General features: G+C 59.1%; 3 protein-coding genes across 5 annotated transcripts; 2 read left to right on the forward strand and 1 right to left on the reverse strand.

Annotated features, from left to right (window-relative positions):
• Positions 1–346: 346 nt before the first annotated feature.
• TTC9C (tetratricopeptide repeat domain 9C) lies at positions 347–3,057 on the forward strand. The gene is made up of 4 exons (XM_075130519.1): positions 347–640; positions 1,189–1,444; positions 1,842–2,024; positions 2,570–3,057. Exons 1-4 carry the CDS (start codon positions 629–631, stop codon positions 2,662–2,664), a joined length of 546 nt encoding a protein of 181 aa, XP_074986620.1. The 5' UTR covers positions 347–628; the 3' UTR covers positions 2,665–3,057.
• Positions 3,058–6,927: 3,870 nt separating this feature from the next.
• LOC142072725 (uncharacterized) lies at positions 6,928–17,697 on the reverse strand. Of its 3 annotated transcripts, none has more exons than XM_075130522.1 (4): positions 16,393–17,697; positions 10,855–11,152; positions 10,339–10,590; positions 6,928–8,866 (listed from the first exon to the last, which is right to left on the reverse strand). In XM_075130522.1, exons 1-4 carry the CDS (start codon positions 16,579–16,581, stop codon positions 7,545–7,547), a joined length of 2,061 nt encoding a protein of 686 aa, XP_074986623.1. In that variant the 5' UTR covers positions 16,582–17,697; the 3' UTR covers positions 6,928–7,544. The 3 variants fall into 3 exon arrangements, with proteins under 3 accessions (XP_074986623.1, XP_074986625.1, XP_074986624.1); XM_075130524.1 differs by having other exon boundaries at positions 10,339–10,479; positions 16,393–17,666; XM_075130523.1 differs by lacking the exon at positions 16,393–17,697 and adding an exon at positions 13,864–15,921.
• A 499-nt stretch (positions 17,698–18,196) lies between these two features.
• Positions 18,197–20,477, forward strand: LOC142072728 (microtubule-associated protein 1 light chain 3 gamma-like). The gene is made up of 4 exons (XM_075130527.1): positions 18,197–18,278; positions 18,667–18,722; positions 18,948–19,054; positions 19,520–20,477. Exons 1-4 carry the CDS (start codon positions 18,218–18,220, stop codon positions 19,680–19,682), a joined length of 387 nt encoding a protein of 128 aa, XP_074986628.1. The 5' UTR covers positions 18,197–18,217; the 3' UTR covers positions 19,683–20,477.
• The last annotated feature ends 35 nt before the right edge of the window (positions 20,478–20,512 follow it).

Genomic DNA, 20,512 nt, shown 5'->3' on the forward strand with positions numbered 1-20,512 from the left:
GGTGGAGAATGCCCTGCCAGCAGCCCCCCGCCACTTCCTAGTCAAGGGGCCCCAGTCCGAGCGCCTCCCCCTACATCCCGGCCAGAGATCCCAGAGAACCCTCCTTGGAGGGCTGCAGTAGGGGGTGCACCGAGAGTCACAGCCCTTCTGCAGGCTCCCCGCTGGGATGAGGGTTCCCCCCAGGTGCCTGCTAGTGGCGCAGGAGTCCTGCAGCCCTTGCACCAGGGGGGTCTCTCCCGGAATGTGGGGCGGCGGCTCCCCCCAGGCAAAGACTGCCATCTGCCCGACTCCCCGCTGCGGGATGTGAGCGCCCCCGAGCGGCGGAGACCGGACAGCCCCAGTGCGCAGGAGCGGGAGAGAGTGCGGGGTGGGCTGGCCCCAGCACGTCCAAGGAAGCCCCCGGCCATGGCACCGGCCGGCCCCGCCCGGCTCCTGGGGCAGGGGAGGCTGCTGCCGTGGGCCTGGCTCCCCGGCCCGAGCCAGTCACATGGTGCCTGATCTCCCTGCCCAGCGCGGCCGGTCGCGCTTCCTGGGCCGGGCAGGAAGCAGCATGGAGCTCGGCCGCGGCTGCTGAGCGAGGCGGCATCGGATCGGCCTCTGCGCGCGGGGCCCCGGAGCGGCTGCCCGGATGGCTGCTCAGGTACCAGCCGCAGCGCGGCCCCTGCCCCGAGACAGGACGCGGAGCGCCGCAGCCCTTCCATAGCCCCGTGCCCCCGCGCCTCCCAAACGGTGCTGCTCCATGCACCCCCCTCTAGCACCGAGCCCTTCTCCAACAGTCCCCTTCTGTAGCTCTGAGCCCCACACCATGCACCCGCCCTAGAGCTCTGAGCCCCATAGCCCCAACAGCGCTGCGCCCTGCATCCCCCTATCTGGCAGCAAACCCTGTGCCCTGCCTATAGAGCTGAGTCGTGCACTGAGGAGGAGAGGAGAGGGCCCCTCCCTATAGTGCTGATCCCTGCTTATTACCTGTGATCATTAAACACCCCAGGGCGCTGGACACTTGGCCCTGCTTTCCCTGGAGGCCCTGCCCCATGCACATCTCCTCCGTGCCGTGTAGGGTGCTGGCTGCTCCCCCTCCCCAGAGCCGGGTGCACGGAGAGGACGTGGTGGTGTGGGCAAGCGAGCCAGTTTGGAAGGACTCGATGTCTCCTGGGAAGAGTCTGTTTACACCTGCACCTCTCTGTGCAGGGCTCTTCAGTGGAGGCCATGGACCAGCGACTCCAGCAGGCCCAGAGGTTCAAAGAAGACGGGAACCGGTGGTACAAGGAGGGGCGCTTCAGGGATGCCGTGAGCCGCTACCACCGGGCACTGCTGCAGTTGCGAGGGTTGGACCCCAGTGTACCCTCTCCCCTGCAGGCCTTCGGGCGCGAGCAGCCGCCAGTGACGCCTGAGCAGGAGAGGGCACTGCACGGCACCCAGACTGACTGCTACAACAACCTAGCTGGTGAGGGAGGGGGTGGGGGCAGCTACCTACTTGTGACATCACCACTGTGTCCCCCAGAGGTGTCCTAGCTCCCCAGTAACATCGCAGTGCACCCTGCTTCTTCGTGACACCCTGCCATGCACCCTCCCCCACTATGCCCTGCTTGTGGGCTCCTTCATCCTCTGGTTGGCACTGCCACCATCCTCCCCCCACCCTCTATGGGCTATTCGGCCCCTGGGGTACCACAGCCACCGCCATCTCCCTCCACCTCATGAGCCCCTTGAGCCCTGGATCTGCCACCACCATTTCCATCTGTGCGTGCCAGTCTCATGGTAGTGATGCCACTGTGCTGTTACAGCAGTGACCCTCCCTGCCCCCTTGCACCGTCTCACTGGTGCTGTTCCTCCCACCCTCCCAGCCTGCTTGCTCCACATGGAGCCAGTGAACTACGAGCGGGTGAAGGAGTACAGCCTCAAGGTGCTGGAGAGGCAGCCTGAGAATCCCAAAGCCCTGTACCGTGCCGGCGTGGCCGCTTACCACCTCCGGGACTACGACCAGGCCCGGCAGTATCTCATGGCGGCCTCGTGCAGCCAGCCCCGAGGTGAGAGCTGGGGCAGGATTGCTCATGGAGCAGGGGGGATTAGGAGTCACCCTTGATTGGGAAGAATCAGGGCCTTGTCTCCACGCAGCAGGGGAGTTGTCCTGCTGCACCCCATCCCTAGAGGGTGACCCCAAGCTGAAGGGCAGTGGCGGCAGGGGCAGCAGGACGGCTGCCCAGTTACAACAGCACTGGTGGCAGACACCTCTCGGGGGCAGGCAGCAGAGACATTTCTTGGGGGCAGGGGACAGCTATCCGTCTGCAGTAGCGTGGGCAGCAGGTAAATATCTGGGGGTGAGAGGAGGGTAGTGGTGATATCTCTGGGTGGGCGGGGAGGACAGGGGCAGGGAGCAGCTCTTCAGCTGCATGGGCATTAGCAGCAGGTGCATGGCTTTGTGCTGGCGGAGGATGCTGGGGTAGGGAGTGCTGGGAGCTAGATCAGGGCACAGGAGGAGGCTGAGTTAACACTTCAACCCAGGGGAGGGGATGAGTTTGGCCATTCAGCTCACACCGTGTCCTGTCCTGTCTTTCCCCTTTGCTCCATGGAGACGCCAACGTCAAGCGGTACCTGCAGCTGACAGAGTCCCAGCTCACCGCCTATCACCAGAAGGAGAAGCAACTCTACATGGGGATGTTCAGCTAGCGAAATCATGGCTCCCCCCACCAGATACCACCAGGGCCCCCTTTCCTGGACAGACTGCCAGGCCACAGGGACACTCCCACTGACATAACACCAGGGTAATGGGGACATGTCTGGCTTTCCATTGATGGCATAGGACCCATGAGGTCACTTGGGACCTGGGTTGCTAGAGAGGAAACCCGAGGCTGGTGGCTAGGAACTGCTTGGACTGCTCCCTTTCCTCTTGTCTGCGGAGCAGTGTCCTCTGTTGTTCCCAAGGGCCTGGGCATTCCCAGAGTCACAACTGCACAGGCTCAACCACCCCATGGTTGTGGTGCCAGAGACAGGGAGTGTGGGCTGGATCATTAGTTTTGTCACCACACTGGCCCTCTTCATAAAGTGACCTGTCTCCCTGCACTGTGTGTGTGTGTCCGTGTGTCCGTCCCTTCCCTGCCTGGCCTTTTCTTCACATGGAGCACTTGGGGAGCAGGGGGCTGTTTCAGGGAAGTTAACCCCCTGCTCTGCTGCTATTAGTCTCCTCATTTCCATAGTGATTGGAGCTGGGTCATTTCCATCCTAAGGCCTCTGAGCTGAGCCTGGCATCCTGAGCCACATGACCTCACCCCACCCGGCCCTCTCTGGCCCTTACAAACAAGTAATTTCCACTCTCCTCACCCTGTCTGCAGCCAGCTGCCTGCAGCACTGGGGCTCCTGCAGTGACTGCATGCTTCACGTTGGGCCTCACCTCACGCTGCAGAGGGGACTGGATTAGACTGGGACTGTGCAGGGAGGTGGCTTATCCCATGGACAGGGCGCATACTGCACTGGTGCCTGGACTATGCCCCACGCTGCACACCCCTGAGGCCCCAACAACAGCTGTTCAGATAGAAATGAGGGGTGGGGGCAGCTGCATTTCAGTTCTGACATTTTGGCTGCTCATATCAGAGCTGGGCCTGGAGCCCATGTCTGGCTCATTCCAAGCAGCCAGGTGGGAGATCCGCTCGGGGGTGGGGCTCATATCTCCTTTCCCAAGGGCTCCATTTTGTCAGGTCCTGCAGCAAGTCTGACTCCTCCTCCCCCAGCCCTCCCATCCTAGCAAACATCCTTCATTCCTGCCATCCACAAGCCCTGGCTCCTCCCTGCTGCTTAAGCAAACTGCTCCCCCCAGGCTGCCGACAGCTGGGAAATGGGGCTGTTGATTCTTCTTAGTTCCCGGCTTGCTCTTGTCCCTCCTCCCCCTGCAATGTGCAAACACCCAGTCACTAGCAAACTGCTGGTGCTGCCCCAGCTTCTCAGCTCCAGGGCCCAGGCTAAACAGTGCTAAGGTGAGGCCAGTGCATGGGGCTGCTCCATCCCAGAGGGTTACCCCCAGCCACCTCTGTCCCAAGAGCTGGGCTCAGCCTCCTGCACTGGTGTGCATGGTGCAGCAGCGTGAACAAAGCCCCTCCGCCTGGCCTGCTGGAGTCAGCCCCAGAGGGTGGAGGGGCAGGAGGGAAGAGCCAGGGATCCACTGAAGGTAGGAAGTGCAGGTTTCTCAGGTGACAAGTTGATCCAACCCAGGCAGGAGCAGGGACCTGCCCCACCACCCCTTGCCTTGGCATCTGCCCCAGAAAGATAAGAGCACTGGGGTCTGAGGCTGTGACTGGGGTCATGGCCAGGTAACGTGACGCCAGGGCCCCAGGCTCCCAGGGGCTAGATAATGCTGTGGGATTGCCTGACAAAGATGGCTAGGGTCTACAGGAAGATTTTTTTGTTTTTGTTTTGTTTTTAAACAAGGCCTGGGTCAGGATTAGGGGACAGGAGTGGGGTTAGGAGCTGGGGTGGGAGCGGGGGCAGAATGGGTCCAAGGTCCCCGGCTGCCAAGCTACCGGGGTGTGGTGCCTCTCGACCAGGGTTTGGGGCCGAGGGGATGGGTCCTCACTGACACCAGGCACGGGTGCGGCAGTGGGTGCATCACCTGCAGCCACGGCGTCAGGCATGGTGGAATCTTCAGCGGGGCCTCCGTCCGGAGGGGAGGGCAACCGCTCTGCCTGGGAGGTGGAGGGTGTGCCCACAGGCTCAGGGTCCGGCTGCACAGCATCAGCCATCGCCCCAAGGGGCTCGGTGGTCAAGACTGGGGTGCCATCCACAGCCAGGCAGATGGCTTGGGTCAGGGGCGCCCCGAGGACTAGAGCGGGGGTGGCAGCCTGGGATATGGGGGAGGAAGGAAAAGGGGGTGGCGGGACTAAGCCGTCACCCAGATCGAGGCCCTCTGGCAGGGGGTCATTGCAGCTGGGCCAGGAGTCTCATTATAAACTACGCCACAGGGGTACAGAGTCCCAGGCCAGCTGGGCCCATTGATCTGCCAGGCTTGTGGGCCACCGCTGAGGAGGGCTCCCAGGGGGCCTGTCTGCACAGAGTGTGACACCAGCAAAGGAAGACTGGTTCACTTGAACAGCTGCAGAGCCCCATGTGGACACTCCAGTTTCAGTGCAGCTGAAGCAGATTAGGAGCTGCCAAGAGCACTCCATCCAGGGTCTTGCTGCAGTTTAATTCAACCAGTTTGTGTGTAGCCAAGGCCTCTGCATTGTAGCTCAGCCATTGCACAGCCCAGTCCCTGCATTCATTGTGCTCAGTCTGCCCTGACCAAATCCAAGCCTGGGACGTTCCTAGCTCCCTCCCTGAGCAGGTAAGCAACTCTCCTGCCCTTGCTGGCTGTGCCACTGTGTAGCAGGTGCCATGGCTTGTGCCAGGGCCAAGTTCTCTCCGTTCTCTGTGTGGTGTGCAGAACAGGACAAGCCTCATGCAGGAGAAATAAACAACTGACTGGAGAAGTGGATGCCTCTTTCCAGCATCCTGCAGCCCTATGAAATGGGGGAGAAGGTATTGCAGCTGTAGCAGAGCCCAGCAGGTCATCACACAATCTCTCAGAAAGGCCACGCTCCTCCCCTCTATATGCCCAACAAGCTGCCTGGCTGTGGCCTTGGGGAGACTGATCCCAGAATGCTGCATCCAGTTTTGAGATGCACATTTTAAGCAGGGCCCTGGCCAGCATGCAGGGAAGAGCCACAGACCCTATCTGAGGGTGGGAGAACTACCTAATAACCCAGAGAAACTGATGGAGCTTGTTCTGTTTCGTAAAGAGACAGGTGACTTGATTAAGGGCCACATTTTCCCCAGGGAGGGTGATTTACCATTGGAACAACTCCCAAGGAGGGGGTGGATTCCCCCATCTCCTGAGGTTTCCAAACTCTCAGCCAGCCTGTCTGGAAGATGCTTTAGTCAAACCCAAGAGGTATTGGATTCAATGCAGGGGGAACTGAGTGAACTGCTCTAGCTGGTGCCTCATGCCTGATGATCCAGTTGACCACTGTGGCCTTAAACAGTCTGTGACTCTACCTCATGCAGTAATGGGGCCAACCCTTTACTATCCCCCTTGCTTATTCCCTTTTCTCCAAGGGCAACAGCCAACCCCTCCCCAAGCAGGGGATGTACAGGTGAGAGGTTCAGGGAGAGCAGCACTACTGTTGGTGGGTCTTTCTCCTCCCCCTCCTAGGCCCAGAGAATTAACGCACAAGCTGACAGGGCACCAGCAGGAGTGATGGAAGCAAGGGCCAGGAAGGCCAAGCCACGGGGTGCAAGGAGCCTGTGAGAAAGCAGTGGAAGGTCTCTCCTGTGCAGGCCAGCCCCTGGGCCCATGCACCTGGTAAGCTTCACGTGATGCACAGGCTGAGGCTAATGAATGTCACCTAGAGAAGCACCTTTCAGCTGGGGTTTTCTCCCAGCTCCAGGGATAAGTCCTGGGCTCTGAGGGGGAGTTATTAGCATGGAGGCAGCTGGCATGGGGTTAATACAAGCAGCATCTGACCAGCAGCAGCAGCATGAAACAGAGCAGGGGGTCCAGTTCACAGCCCCCAGCTGCAATTACACAGGTGCTGCCTGGACTTACCCTAATGGCAGCATTTAGAATAAGTCCTCCCAAGAACAAGAAGGATCCTCTCCCCCTGGTAAGCTAGGGGCATCAAGGTAGGGAATGCACAGGGATTTTGCCAGCAGCCGACTGGGTTGCACCCCCAGCCAAGGCTAAGGGCACAGCAACTAATGAAAAGCAGGGCTTGGTTCTAACAGCCAGGGAAGGGTTGCATGTGAGCACCCATGCTCACAAAACAGCCTATGCATGGAGAGAGAGAGTGCCCACTGCCTTCCTGGCCAGCATTTAAACACTGGAGTGGGGCGCTGCAGGGGGGAGTGGGGCGCTGCCCTTCCCAAGCCAGCAGACCGCCCAGGTCTAAAACACCCTCCAAATCCTTAACGTTCAATTTTTATTTTTTTCCACTTAGAATTGACACCAGCAACGAGGCTCCTTGGTGCAGCCAGAGCCAGGCAGCTCTGCCCACACAGAGCGCCTGCCCGCCGCAGCTAGTCAGACAGCAGCACCCAGACATACCTAGGTTATGGGAGATGCAGGGGGCCCGTGGTACCTGTTGAACATTTGATTTCAAGCCCAGACACAGTCCCTAGATAGTGTGGCTCCTGCCCCCTCCCGCTCTTAGAAGTTGGAGGGCCATTTCAAGCTCCCTGCCTCTCAGGGAGAGGGCTGCTCTGGCTTGCCCGTGCTTTAGGGAGAGGGTGCCCCTGTGCCAGCCTTGTCAGTGCAGTTCTGCCAGCGTTGGGGCAGGGGGCTGATTCTAAATCCCCTCCCCAAGTTGTCGGCGATCGGGGTGGGTGAAGCACCAGGCCCTGCCAATTCCAGTCACTTGTCTACCACAGAGAAGAGACATGAATAGGGGACGGTGAAGACTCCATGGGGAGGAGGCAGGCAGAGCTTACAGTCCCAGTAAATGGGGTCCCATCCCCCCGAAAGGATGGGGCTAGGTGGTGGCTTTGCCACATGGCTTTCGGGAGCAGCCTGCAGCTAGAGGAAGTCACTTGGAGGCTCCGCTGGCCTTGGGAGCCAGAGGCCTGAGGGAACGGGTCACCATCCTCTTCAGCTCCTTGAAGGAGCGGGTCCTGTGTAGTTTGTAGCTGGCCATGGCCAGGTTGCTGGAATCCAGTGTGGCGGAGGCATGAAGCGGGTGGGCCCTGGGTGGCCCCAGCTGCCGCAGTCGCCAATCCCCATTCAGGCTGACAGCATCCACCTCACTGAGGCTGGAGGTGCTGCTGCCCTCAGCTCGCTGTGGCTGCAGCTCCAGCTGGCTGCCATCAGGGAAGCAGGAGTCTGTGGAGAAGGCCAGCTGGCGGCTTGGTGGGGGGAAGGGCTCAGCTTTCGGCCTCCCCAGAGCCTGGCTGGAGATCTCCAGGACGGATGCCCACTTGTGTCTGCCTGGGGGCTCCAGGCAGTGCTGGGAGCTGCAGCGATACACAGGCCTCGGCGTGCGGACGTTCACCTCTGAGCTGCAGCGGCTCCCCACTTCTGCCCGGAGAGCTGGCCTGCGCCGGAGACTAATCCTGCGAAGCAGCTCCCGCGGGCTGAGCCAGCTGCGCTCCGCACCCTCGCCTGCCTTCACCAACTCCCGCGAGGCATGCTTGCCCTTGTAGAGCCGCTCCCGCTCAGTGCCAAGGGTCTTCCTGGAGGAGGCCTTGACCCTGACCACATGGGGATGACAGGACGAGGCCTCGGCCCAGCCGGCTCCCTCTGGCTGCTCCTGGCACAGCGAGAGCTGCTCCAGGAGCAACCCCATTGAGCGTTCGCTGGATCCCACAGAGGAGGCGGTGGAGCCTCGGCCCCCTGGGCCGTCCAGTGCCTGGGAGCTGTCAGGCCCCTCTGGAGAGCGGAGGTGGGAGCAGGTAGAAATGCGCCTGCGGATTTTCCAGCCAGGGAGCGGCCCAGCTGCCAGTGGGGAGCCGCAGACCGATGACATGGATTGGCTCTTCTGGTGCCCTGCCAGGTAGCTAGGCTCCGTGCGACTAGCTGCCGACCGACACCTGTACCTCAACACCAGCTTGGCGATGTAACGGTCCAGCTGGGCTCGGCGCTGCTCCTCTGAGGGGGCTGGCCCACTCTGGGGAGAGCCCTCCTGCACAGTGGGGATGGCTGCCCGCTCGCTGAGATCCTCCTGGGATGGGCCCCGGGACAGGCCGCTGGTAAAGAGTGGACTTTGCAAGGCCACGGCATGCAGTGGGCTGGGGTAGTGGTAGATCTCGCTGGTGCTGCGGGACACCAGGTCACACTTGTACCGCAGGAGCTGCAAGCTCTGAGGGAACGCTGGCGAAAGCTCACCCAGGCTCAGCAAGAACTCCAGGTCCCCTGTGGAGAGAGTAGAGAGCAGGCATCCTGGATCAGAGACAGGCTCTGGCCTGGCAGGAGAAACCAGGTGCTTGGGCCAGTATTCCCTGCATGACATGGGGCTTGGCTGTATCAAACTGGACCCAGTATCTTGGCTAAGTGGTGACCTAGGGGCTAGGTGTCCACGGGAACTGGCAGGGATCCCGGCAACAACGCGGGTTCAGAGGAGAGCTAGGAGAACAAATCAAGGGCTGGAAACCTGCCTCTGAGACCAGGGCCTTGTCCCCACTAGGAGGGGTCAGCTGGTACAGATATACAGGCATAGCTACCCCAGCAATCCCTCTTAGTGGCGGTGCAGCTTAAACCAGTTTCCCCAGCAAAATCAGCTCCCCCAGAAAGAGGCCTTTTTAGCTGGTATAACTGTGTCTACACTAGGGCTTTTGCCAGCACAGCTCTGTCAGGGAGAAGGGTGGGGAAAAAAAAATCCCCCACTCAACATAGCTGTGCCAGCAAAAGCTCAAACATAGCTGCAGTTTTGACACCCAAAAAGGCCTTTTGCCAGTAGAGCTGCATATGCTCGGTGGGGCTGGAATAAACTATGCTGGCACAAGAGCCGTTTTGCCAGTCTAAGCTGCAGCCACGCTCAGAGTGTTTTGCTGGTGTAGTACATAAGGATAGCCTATGGGGATAGCTACACCAGCAACGTGCTCCCAGCACAGACCTGTCCTCAGATCAGATGGAAAGCACATTGTTAAAAGGGAGAGTGATTAGCCATTTAACAGACTCAGGGAGATGGCTGATTCCCCATCACAAGGGAGAGTAGGGCACGGGGTTGGGGGTCTGTAAATCGAGCCCAGGATTCTAAGGCCTTGTTCACTGTAGCCACCCTGGTGTAGTGAAAGCATAGAGCCTCCCTTCCCCAGTGGGGATGTGGTTACATGGACCTGGTCTAGCTGTTCCTGTATAGGAAGTGGAATAAACTCTCCTGGGGTATGGCACCTTTATGCTGGTATAACTGCAGCCACACTGGGGCGAACTACACTGGTTAGGGGGTGGGATTCTAGTGCAAACCAGGCCTTGAATGCATGCTCTAGCTCAGCCATGAATGGCAAGCTACATACAGGAGTCCCTGGGTCAGGTTGTCCAGCCTGGCCCATCAGAATGGACTTTCCTGGTCTTGAGATCTGTGACAACTCAGAGCAATGCTCCTGGAGTATCTGTGAGGCAGTGGGGAGCAGGCTGGCTCCACCTCTGCCTGGGATGCAGAAATCAGAGAACAGACAGTATGGGACAGTCCTGCACTGACTCTGCCATGAGTCTGGGGGCATCAATGGCACCTGGCAGGGTGTCCAGAGCCCCTGTGGAAATGGGTAAGTTGGAATGAGTCAGGTCCCCCCTGCCAGGTTCAGGGTCATGCCCCAACCCTGTTGCTCCCCGGATCCTACTGGCTGACAGCAGGGCTCCACATCCTGAGCTGGCCGTTTCCTGCTTACCTGTTGAGACTGGTCTCCTGGCAGCGGCATGGGGGCTTCTGGGAGCATTGGGTACCATTACCCGCTGCAGCCGGAGGTCGAGAAGCCGGACGGTGGTCTCGTCAGTGGAGTGCGGCCGTGAACAGCCACTGTCCCGTAGGCCTGGGAGGTAGGAGAGGGAACCAACGCTGCAATGTGAGCCCCCTGGGCACTCGCTGTGCATGGATGTGGAGGAGTCGGACAGGGAGCCCATCTCGCTGGTCTCGTAGAACCCTGGGGCAAGAGGAAAGGTTCACTGCAGGGGTCCGGTCGTCCTTATCTCTCCCCCAACTCCCTCAACCCCTAACGGGATGGGTCTCTCCTCCCCCTGAGTCCCCAACTAACAAGTCCCAGGGACTCTGGGTTGTGGAGGATGATCCCGACAGGCTACATGGCCCAGCTCGGAGCCTCTGCCTGCATCACGCACCACCCAGGACGAGCAGGCCTTGGTGCCTTATTGCTCCTGGTTGCCAGGGCCCAAATCCCGGCTGAACATACCCGAGCTGGGCCTGGAGTCGGCCTCTGAGGTCTCTGGTGCAGTGAAGTTAGGCTCTGCCTGTGCCCTGGGCCTCTTGGGGAGCAGCAGCTGCTCGCTGGATCCAGCGGTTCTCAATGCCAGGCTTGTTGCCGGCATTCTGCTGTCCCTATTCCCGGCCTGGCGTCCCACGTTGATGCTCTCGGAGGAGCAGTAGGAGACACATGGCTTCTCAGGGATGCCCAGCAGGTCCTCAGACTTGCTCCGGTCCAGCTTAGCTGCGGGCAGCGGTTCCTTAGCCCCCAGGCTGCCCCATCCCTGCTGTGGCAGAAGCATGAACAGGGTTAGTCAGAGATGCTAGCAGCCACCAAACCCACCAGCCACCTGGGGCCCTGGCATCCAGGGCCAGACCCAGCCCTGGGTCTCTGCAAGGAGCTGGGCAGAGCACACCCCCAACTACGACTGGGCCTCCTCCATGGCAAGGACACTGCACAGGCCCCCAACTCTGCCCCAGACTCCCTCCTCCCGGCCCGCTGGGCACTGAATAGAACCCGCTACCTGAGCAAGATCACACAGAGAATCCTCCCTCATTGAAGGGGCTCCCTCCAATCACTGTTCTGGGCACCACAATGTCTCCCGGATACCTTCCAAGATCAGGACCTCCCATCACTGCTGAGGACCCTCCCTCCCCTCTGGAGAGCAGGCCCCTTTCCCCCTTTGTGCTGGCACTGCACTCCAGTAAGCTCTAGTCCATATGGAGTTGCACAGGTTGAACTCAGGCGATGCGGTACCGATCGCTGCTGCAGGCGTAGCCTCCCGCTGATTCAAACCTGGCTCAGCGCGGTGTCACTGCTGGAGGCTGAAGGGACAGAACCAGCTTCCTGCCTCTGCACACACGTGCGGGGCCGGTTTAGCCCGCTCAGGTTTTAAACCAATTCTAAGCTGCAGCTTGTGTGGCATGTCTAGGCTCCAGTGCCCCAATGAGTCAAAAACCCGGCCCTGCACCAAAGAGCAGCCATCCAAGGGAGAAGGGATATGTCCACTGCTGAGTGAGCTCTGCAAAGATACTGTTGGCACTTCCCAGGCTCAGAGCACCCTACCCATTAGCCCCCAAAGCTCCCAGGGGTGTCAGGCAGCATCAGCTCCTCTTACAGCGACAGACAAGAGACAGAACCTGCTCCGGGTGGCACAGATCAAGCAGCAGTGCTGAGAAGGGAACCCAGGAGTCCTGCACACAGCTGTGCGCTCAACCCACTAGGCAAGACTTCCTCCACCTATCCAGATGTTCCCCCCGCAGCAGCTTCACATAGCTCTAGCTGGGAAACAGCTTGGAGGCACCTCCAGTGGATGGGAGGCTAAGGGAGGGCAAGCTGCTCCCAATCTCCCCCCAGGTGTGAGGGTGGTGTACAGCTTGGCCGCTGCACCCCCCCCAGCACAGAGTGTCTTAGCCCAGCCCCTTCCCCACATATCATTGCTCTCTCCCAGCTGTACCAGACTTGACGGGCAGGGGCCTCCCTGCCCACCCCAAGAACTGGGAAGCAGCAGCAGCCACAGCCAGGTGAGGAGTTCAGGAGGCCAAGGGATGATGCACCTTGACCCCAGGCTGGTGATTAGAAGTACTGATAAGATCACAATCTTCCCCAGCTCCCTGCACTTTACCTCAACCTCTCCTCCATCCCCCTTCCTCCATGGGCCGGGGAGGGAGCTGTCTCTGTCATTCTTACCCCAGAGATGTTTGCAGATCTGTATCCTGGCTGACGTGGAGCTGGGGGGCCCCGTGGCTTCCCCCCAAGAGGCGGGGCTGGCTTAGGTTTTATTTGACTCTGGGTTCAAGAGGGTAAAAAAACAGTGAGGTAATATGGTGGTGGTCGGGGGAAATCAGAGTGGAAAACAGATGCTGCTCCCTCCAACTCACCCCAGCCCAGGGCCCGAGACACACCCAGGCCTCGCCCCACGGGCCCCAGCACAAGCCACGGTGACTTGTTCCATTAGGAAGCATGCTCTGTAGCATCATCCCTACTGTCCCAGATGCCTCGCCTCTCCTGCAAGGCCTAGAGTCGGAGGTGGGGATGGGAAGGGGACTGGGACTTCCCCCAAGCCCCAGTAACAGCCAGGCTAGGGTGAGGAAGAGGGGGGAGGGCCCCAGAGCCAAGCTGGCGGCAGGAGTGAAACATGAGCCCGGAGGCCCCTTTCTGCCTTTGAGCTCAGCTCCATCCCTCCTAGGCCAGGCAGCTGTTGCCTTTGTGTGAGCCCCCCTGCCTCCATCTTACCTACTGAAGCAGAGAGACACACGCTCCACACAGGCAGAGCGGCGGGTGCATGTACAAGATTTCAAGGTTCGGGGGGGAGAGGGGGTGCGCAGGCAGGGGCTTGCTGGGGTGCCCAGGGTGTGCATGGGGGGTCCACACATGCACCATTCACCTTGGAGAACAGCCAGACCACACTGATATTTCTGCCACCTGCCCCTGACTCAATGCCTCCACCCAACCCATTTGGTTATTCAAAGCCTCTGCTGGCCTTAAGCCAGGCTGGTCCTGAAAGCCAGATCTGGCCTCACTGCTATCCCTGGGAGGGGGCAGGTTGCAGGCTCCCAACTGTTCAGACACCCTCTTTCCCCCAGCACAAGCACAGCTGTGTGCATTACTGTGCATGAGCAGGCATGCACCAGCCGGGCTGCCCTGGGGCAGCTCCCCCGATTTCCCCTCCCCCTGCATGCCAGATGTGCAGTGCAGGGATGGAGCGAGCAGCCTGCTGCCTGTCCCAGGGTTAGTTTACACTGGAGCTGGCTAGTCAGCGTTTCCCCCGTTTCTTGTTAGGAGAAGACTCCGGTTCTGCTATTTGCTCTTGAACGACACCAGGAAGGGGATGGAGAAACTGGCACTGTCCACGCCAGCGCAGAGCTGGGCTGGGAGGACAGCCAGACAGGAAGCAAGTGAGCACTGTAAACAACAGGTGGTTTGTTTCCTCTAATACACACAGAGCCTGACCAGCCAACGCCCTCCTCCCTGCAAGCCAAATCCACAGAGGCCAACCTGCCAAGGCCAGGTCAGCAGCCTAGGTCTGAATCCCGCTCCCTGCAGCTCAGCTCCCAGCCTCAGGACAAGCAGAGTCAGAAGAGATGCCAAGAATTCCCCTGAAGCCCCACAAGCTCCCCCGTCCTGGGGCTTTGACTGTACAAAGGAGGGTACATCCATTCCAAACAAAGCAGGCTGAGAAACGCAAACAGCGCAGCCCCAGGATGGCAGAGCACACACCACCCCTTAGTTACATCCTGTGGCACAGGGCAGATGAGGGAGGCACAGAATGCTGCCTCCTATCTGATAAGAGACAAGATGGGTGAGGTAATATCTTCTATTGGACCAACTTCTACTGAGGAGAGAGACACGCTTTCAAGCTACACTGAGCTATCCCTTGGGTCTGGGAAACGTACCCAGGTCTGGTCTGCATTACAGAGCTAGGTTGAGGCAAGGCAGCTTATGTCAGCCTAACTATGGAAGTGTCTATACTTAAATTCAACTCCCGCCAATGTAACTGCCCCGCTACGCCAAATTAATAACTCCACCTCTACGAGTGGCATGGAGTTACGGTTGATGTAGTCGGTCGACGCAGTGTCAGCGTAGACACTGTGCTGCTCAGCTGCCCGATGCTGACAGTATAATCGATACAAGCGCTCCTGGGGAGAACATTCACCACAGACACAAGGCGCAAAGTGTAGACACACACAAGCGAAGTAATTACTTGTGGTAGCTCTATAATTCTGTAGTGTAGACATGGCCTCAGGCTAAATACAAGACTGAATAGATTGTTTAGCATAAGTCGTTAACAGGCCACTTCAACTTGAATGATGCCTTGAAATATGTAACTACTTATGCTAAACAATCTGCTCCACCTTGTACTTAGCAGTGACACTGAGTATGTTTCCCAGACCTGAAGAAGAGCTCTGTGTAAGCTCAAAAGCTTGTCTCTCTCACCAAGAGAAGTTGGTCCAATAACAGATATTACCTCCCCCACCTTGTCTCTCAAATATCCTAGGACCAATATGACTACAACACTGCATACATCCTATATGATGAGACAGTCTAAGAGGGATAATGGATTCTCTTTCCCTTCCTCTCCTAAGCTGCTGAGCAGCATTGCAATGTGCTGACACCAGACATGGCCGCATTCAAGCAGTGGCTAAGGAGAATTTATAAGAAACAACTCACAAAACAGGCTGTCCAGCATCAGGATATGAACTTACCAACTCCTCCACATGCCAGATAGCTGCTACACAAACTTTATGCACAAAAAGGAGGAAGTGGAATTGGGAGGGGGGCAAACACAAATCAGAATTAGAAGACAGGTAGAGACTTCAGTCTAAGGCAAGTTGGAAGAGACTGGGGCTGTTTAGTTCAGATAAGAGACATCACAGAGTTACACAAAATAGTAACTGGCATAGAGACGGCAGACTGGGGACTCCATTCACCCCCACAGTTGATGCAGGAACAAAGAGACATTGAGTGAAATTAAAGAGGCAATACATTGAACACCAAAGAAAGGAAACAAGCACTGAATTAGCCTGTGGAACGCACTGCCACAAGACATAACTGGGGACAAGAGCCTAGCAGGATTCACAAAAGGGCTGGACACATCTGTGGATAAAGGGAACATGCCCAGGTATGTCAGACAGGAGAAGAGGCTATAAGGGATGCAGACTCCTCAGCCTCAGGGCACAACCCAGCCCCTAAGGGAGCAAGGGTTTCCTCATGGGCAGGACAGTCCTCCACACTGGAGTTTCTTGTGCCTCCCTTAAGCCATCTGAGCCACTCACAGAGGCAGGGCGTAGGGCTGGAGAGGCGCACCTTGGGTTCAGGCTGGCAGCCCCCAGGACTATTCCACAGACTGAAACACATTGCATTTGGGGAGCTTTCCTGGCTTCTTTGCTGCAAAAGGAATTTTTTTCTCTAACTGAAGCACACACTACTCCAGGGCAGAGTCCTGGGGAAGCCACCCTGCTCAAAGCCCTGGAGCCCTCCAGCTCCCTGACTTGTATCCTGGCCCCCCAGGGCTTCCCTGGACCTTAACCCTGCAACCAACCTCCCCATGGTCACAGCAGCCATTGCCCCTTCCCTTCCAGCATACCCCTTTGCCCCCTCCCACTCATGCCCCAACCCCCATATCATACCTCCAGTCCTGCACCATCACACCGCCAATCACACCATAGTTACACCAACCATAGCTTCCCTGCCTCCACTCCTACTCCAGCTCCCATGTTCCTCCCCCAAACTCCACTCCTAACCCAGAGCCATCCCCATCCCCCCAGCTTTCCATAGCTCAGTATCCCACACCCTCCCTCTGCCCCCATCCCATGCACCTAGCTCAAGTTCCCCTACCCCAGCCCCCATGCTCCCCTCCCTTGGCCCCCTGTACTCCCCCCCCACCCCACATAACCAGCCCAACAGAGTTTAAGGCCAGATCATGTAATCTCCTGCATATCACAGGCCACCAGCACCACCCCACCCATCACACTAAAGGCAATCATCCCTCCCCTGGCCCATGCATTCCCCCCACCCCGCTCTCACCTGTCGTTGCCCCCCTGGGATAGCCCCCGCCGGCTCCCGGACGCCCAGGGCGCTCTCCACGGTTCCCTTCTGCGTCTCTCTCAGCAGCTCGAGCTCCAGGATCCCGGCCAGGCTGGCCTGTAGCCGCTCCCCGAACCGCACTCGGTCGCTCCCGGACCAGAGGGAGGGGGGCACAGCTCTGCGGGCCATGAGGATCGCTGGGGCAAGCGGCACCGCTCAGCGGGGTGGGGATGGGGACGCAGCTCCTGGGGAGGTACATACGCCGGGGGCAGAACGATAGAACTGGGGGCAGTGTATGCACCAGGGGCAGGATCGACTGGGCGAGGAAGGAAGTGCATGCAGCCAGGACTCACCGGGTACAGCAGCTGCAGAGGGAAGTGTGCACCCCAAGTAAGGACCAGGATGCAGAGAGGGGGGTAAATTGCATGCACGGAGGCAGGATGGGTGGGAGAGTAAATTACATCCACCGGCAGCAGGGGTGCTGGTAAATCGCATGCAGCGGGAGCAGGCTAAGAGGAGGATAAGTTGCACGCACTATGGGGGAAGCTGGACCCACAGAGACAGCCCCCAGAAGCCGCCACCGGCTCCAGTTGTCTCTTGCCAGGGACTTTCAGCACACACAGCAGCTCAAACAAAGGGGCTGGTTTTGAAAGAGTCACGTGGGGGCGGGGCCAAAGGCCCCGGGCTCCTGATTGGGTCCGACCCGGGCAAAACATTTCGTAGAGCGAAGTTAAGATCAGGGGCAGTAGACGGTAAATATCCCCTCGTCCCCCCACCCCGTGCACCAGGGGGGTAAAAACCCATTGGACCCACCCGAAAATGCACTATGGGGCAAATACCCCCAGACACACCCCGAGGGGTAAAATAATCCCACTGCACCCCCCAGAATACAGCCTGGGGGGACAGGCCCCCATTACCCCATGGGAGGGGTGAAATGCCACCCAAATCTCAAGAGGGGCCAATGTCCCCAAATCCTTCCCCCAGTGAGGAGCGGATTCTCCCCCAAATATAGCCGCAGCTCCCCTGGGGGCAGGTCACTGCCTCATGCCCTGGACCAGGGACACCTCCCATACCACCCGCGGGCCTGACCCTCACCTTGGAGGGGTCGATGCCTGGGCTTGTTTGTACATTCTCGCTCCCCCTATTCCACCCCGTGGCCCACCCATCAGCCATGTCATGCGGGCTCCTGCTTGGCGGCTCTGAACGGAGCCAGGCGAAGGGATTCAATAACCATGAGGCCTAATTCCTCTCTGCCCGCTGGACGTGCACTGGGTGTCGGGGGTGGGGGCACCACAGGGGGCAGGGGCAACTAATAGACCCCCCTCTCTATCCCCCATCCAGGGGCCTCTCTACCCCCCAGCACAGGGGGCATTTAACAGACCCCTCTTCCATTCCTCTACCATAGAGAGCGGGGGCAATTAACAGACTCCTCTCTATCCCCAATCCATGGGGGGCAGGGGCAATTAACAAGGCCCGTCGGCCCCTCTGTCTCCCCATCATAGAGAACAGGGGCAATTAACAACCGCTTCCATCCCCATTATGGGGGAGGTACAATTAACAGACCCTCCTTTCTCTTAGTCCGAGCAGAAGCAAAATCAGCCCATAGAGAAGAAAAACCCTTCCCCCGCCTCAGTGTCTTGCTCCCCACCCGAAGCCGGGCGCCCCCAGTCCCGTCAGGGCCCGAGCGCTCCCCAGCAGCAGCAGCAGGGCCCTGGCCCCAGGGCGGGGCAGAGTTGCCGCGGGATCCTGCTGCAGCTGGGGCGGCGCAAGCGGCGCTATTTAAAGGGCTCCGGGGGCAGGCGAGCCCCGCTCAGTGCCCTGCAGGATGCTGCCAGTTACCGGCAACCGGGAGCCCCGCGCTCCCTTCAAGCAGCGGAAATGCTTCGGTGAGAGGGGAGCCCTGGGCGGGTCCGTGCAGACAGAGCCCGGTGAACTCGAGGGCAGGGCGTCCCCTGCAGGGAAGCCCCTGGGCGGACTTCGGGGTGCCCTGCCCTCTTCCCCTCTGTGGGCTCTAAGCGGAGAGCCCCCCGACCAGGGGCTGAACAAGGGGGCTGGAGCTCCCCCTGCAGCTGGGGTGCGGAGAGCACTGCTCCGGGCTGGCTGCCCCTCCGTGGGGAGGCCCGGATGCTTCCTCTGAGTATCCAGAGCTCTGTGGGCGCGGCCCGCGCGGGGTCTCCCCGCATTTCCCTCGGGTTCCGGGGGGCTCTGCTGGGGAAGCCCTGGCTCGGCCCCTCTGGCTGTGACCCTCCTCCCCGGATCCGCTTCTCATTCCAGCTACCAGGAAACGTGAAGTGTCCGCGGTCCGCTCTAAATTCCCCAGCAAACTCCCGGTGAGTGGGCGGGGCGGCCGCTTGGCGGGAGGAGGTGGGACGTGGGGGGGCGCTCAGCGTGTACCCCGGGGCCCAGGACACCAGCCGCTCCGTGGGGAATGGGCCCTCACCTCTTCTCCCCACCTCCGCAGGGGCAGGGAAGGGGAAGGGGCTATGCCTATCTCAGCAGCTTCATCTCTGGGAGGAGTGCTGCCTTCTTCCCTTTCCCACGTGTCTGTTTTCCAGGTGATCCTGGAGCGGTACCCCAAGGAGAAGGTGCTGCCAGCTTTGGATAGGACCAAGTTCCTGGTCCCCCAGGAGCTGACCATGGGGCAGTTTGTGACCATTATCCGGTAAGAGAAGAGGAGGTGTGTGATTGGAAGCGGGGGTCTGTCTTGGTATTGTACCCCTGGTGTCTGTGTCCCAGGTACTGCTGGGTCCTGTTGCCCTCTCTTGCCTGAGACAACAAAGGGGGGTGCTGTGACCTGGGCAGTCATTAGCCCTCTTAGGATGCCCCTGGCTGTGTTTCAGGGTGCCATACAGCTTTGGGAGAGGTGCTACCAAAGGCTAATGCAGAGACTGCAGCTCTCTGAACAGCCCCTTGTTCCAGGGTGCCCCGGGTAAGGGACCCCTGGTCTCCATTAGCTGCTGTTGTGGGTTAGATGCAGGGGTGGCTGTGAGCAAGTGCGATCAATGCCCAGGTAGTGCAGTTCCCCCTGGGCTAGGCAGGCAATGGGTGCTCTCAGAGGAGACCAGTCAGTGCTTTTCCTTCTTACCCTCAGATGGGACTCAGCTCTCTTGCCTTCTTGCTTCCCCAGGAACAGGATGTCCCTCAGCTCCACCCAGTCGTTCTACTTGCTGGTGGATGGTAGCCGGAGCCTGGTCAGCATGTCGCTCACCATGGCTGAAGTATATACACTGAACCAAGATGAAGATGGGTTCCTCTACATGACCTACGCCTCCCAGGAGATGTTTGGCTAGGGCTGCTGGTTGCCTCGGACTCCTGCTTCTCTGAAAGGAGCCATCGTTGCCCATTCTAATGTTGCTGCTTAGTAAATGGTGTCATCCCACCCCCTCCAGTCAGAGTAGGAATGACATTCCTGCCTGGTCAGTGGGGCATCTACCCTGGTGTGCTGAGACACCAAGGAACCTGCCCATTTCCTCCCTTCCCCAAGTGGGTGCCTGAATAGACTTGCTCCAAAGGGAAAGATCTGACTTCAGAGTGAGCACGCCTTTAGCCTAGAGCAGATGCCTTTACCCTGCGGTGCCTGAGGGATGGTCCTTTCTGTGTTGTGGGGATAGTCACACCTGCCAGCCTCTTGCACTTGTGCCAGTGTGATTCACCCTACTGTGAGACCAATAGGACCCCACTGCTTAAGGGTGGTGTTGGAGGACACTGCTTGGTGCTGGCTCCAAGCTCCTGCTGCACCACCTGGGGCTGGTAAAGGCCATCCTGTTCCCTCTGACCTTGGGGAAAGAGCTCACATGGTGGTGGTTAACTTTTGGAAGAAGTAATCTTCCAGCAATTTTCCTAGCCCCAATGCTGACCACTGGAGACCCTTGTCCTCCCAGAGCAGGGGTGAACCTCCTCCTCAAGGGCAGCCCTAGCTGTGGGGTAGACTGGTTCTCTTGTAAGGGAGGTTGAGTTGTGCAGGAGGGAAGGTAACCCTGCACATGGAATAAGCACAGTCTGGCCTTTAGACTGCATGTGTCTTCCCTTTAGAAGCACACCCTGTAGCCACCAGTTAACCCTGTTAAATAATTTGTTTCTGTAAATGCTTGTCTGTGTGAAATGGGACTGCAGTTGCTGA

The sequence above is a fragment of the Caretta caretta genome, chromosome 7 (assembly GCF_965140235.1).
Source record: "Caretta caretta isolate rCarCar2 chromosome 7, rCarCar1.hap1, whole genome shotgun sequence".
Classification (NCBI taxonomy): Eukaryota; Metazoa; Chordata; order Testudines; family Cheloniidae; genus Caretta; species Caretta caretta.

Excerpts from the sequence above, each read along its gene's own strand:
- LOC142072728 (XM_075130527.1), top strand. The coding sequence starts at position 18,218 with ATGCTGCCAGTTACCGGCAACCGGGAGCCCCGCGCTCCCTTCAAGCAG. Across the intron at positions 18,279-18,666 it reads CAAGCAGCGGAAATGCTTCG|CTACCAGGAAACGTGAAGTG; the intron begins GTGAGAGGGGAG and ends TTCTCATTCCAG. Across the intron at positions 19,055-19,519 it reads CAGTTTGTGACCATTATCCG|GAACAGGATGTCCCTCAGCT; the intron begins GTAAGAGAAGAG and ends TTGCTTCCCCAG.
- LOC142072725 (XM_075130522.1), bottom strand. The coding sequence starts at position 16,581 with ATGGCCCGCAGAGCTGTGCCCCCCTCCCTCTGGTCCGGGAGCGACCGA. Across the intron at positions 11,153-16,392 it reads TCCCAGGGGGGCAACGACAG|CAGGGATGGGGCAGCCTGGG; the intron begins GTGAGAGCGGGG and ends CTTCTGCCACAG. Across the intron at positions 10,591-10,854 it reads CGACTCCAGGCCCAGCTCGG|GGTTCTACGAGACCAGCGAG; the intron begins GTATGTTCAGCC and ends CTCTTGCCCCAG.
- TTC9C (XM_075130519.1), top strand. Across the intron at positions 1,445-1,841 it reads CTGCTACAACAACCTAGCTG|CCTGCTTGCTCCACATGGAG; the intron begins GTGAGGGAGGGG and ends CCACCCTCCCAG. Across the intron at positions 2,025-2,569 it reads CTCGTGCAGCCAGCCCCGAG|ACGCCAACGTCAAGCGGTAC; the intron begins GTGAGAGCTGGG and ends TGCTCCATGGAG.